The following is a 1,042-nucleotide window of genomic DNA, read 5'->3' on the forward strand; positions in this document are numbered from 1 at the left end:
GGCGCTAATCTCAGAACCCAGCACGCAGAGGTCCACTCTGACCCCAGCCACTAGGAAGTCCCCTTTGCCTGAAGGAAGCAGACGGCTGTCTGGGCATGTCCCTGGCTCCAGGGTCTTTAGTCATGGTCGGTATTGTCTCGAGCCAGCCCTTTGTGCTCCTGACCACGCCGCTTGCTCCTCGGTGGCCGGCAGCCCAGGGGACTTGACTCTCCTCCTGTAAGCCCCAGACTCCTGGTGACTGAGCCCCGATATCCACCTCAGCCCTGCCGGTTCTGTCCTCACGGCGTCAGGACTCCGCGCCTTGCCTGGGCGGCACTTGGACGCCGCCTTCTGCCTGCCTCCCTGTCCGGGCTCTGGGTGGACGTGCCCATCCTCCACAGGCACTTCACACGGTCCAAAGGCGGGTCTCTCACCCGCTGACTCAGTGATTTAGGAAACGGGACAGAATGCCGACAGGAAGGGGGTCTGGGGGTGGGAGTGAGAGCCTGAGGAGAGGAGGGGGTCCAGAGGGGCTGCTGGATGTGTTAGCCAGGAACGATGACCAGGCTGGGTCAGGGCCCCCGGGGGTCTGGGGTCAAGCGTGGCAGGGAGCAGGGAAGGCGGGACGCTGTCCACCGCTGCTGCACTGCAGGACGCACATTTAGGCATGGCTGATTGAAAATGCATGTTTGTCAGTGTTTCCCCCTGAAGCCCTCTGTAGTGGGCTGAATGGTGTACCCCAAAAGATATGTCCACATCTCAGTCCCCAGAACTTGTGAATGCAAACTTATTTGTAAAAAGGGTCTTTGCAGATGCAGTTGAGGATCTCGAGGCGAGATCATCCTGGATTTGGAGTGGCTCCTAAATCCAGCGACAGCTGTCCTTACAGGAGAGAGGCGGAGGAAGACTGAGAGAAGGCCGTGGAGGACGGAGGCAGAGACCGGAGCTGGGTGTCTACAAGCCAAGGGGCGCCGAGGATTGCCAGCAGTACCAGCAGCTGGACAGAGGCTGGTATTGGTCTGTTTCTGTTGCTTATAACAGAAGACCTGAAACTGGGTAATTT

At 59.1% G+C, this 1,042-nt stretch overlaps 1 protein-coding gene across 1 annotated transcript in view; it reads right to left on the bottom strand.

Moving 5' to 3' along the window:
• Positions 1 to 278: 278 nt before the first annotated feature.
• Positions 279 to 1,042, bottom strand: part of LOC103609186 — a 17,387-nt gene continuing 16,623 nt past the window's right edge. Inside the window, exon 4 of the mRNA XM_008593549.1 lies at positions 279 to 465. Within this exon, the coding sequence (XP_008591771.1) occupies positions 279 to 465 (187 nt within the window). The remainder of the gene's footprint in view (positions 466 to 1,042) is intronic.

This window comes from Galeopterus variegatus, unplaced genomic scaffold (genome assembly GCF_000696425.1).
Source record: "Galeopterus variegatus unplaced genomic scaffold, G_variegatus-3.0.2 Scaffold9316, whole genome shotgun sequence".
NCBI classification, from domain to species: Eukaryota; Metazoa; Chordata; class Mammalia; order Dermoptera; family Cynocephalidae; genus Galeopterus; species Galeopterus variegatus.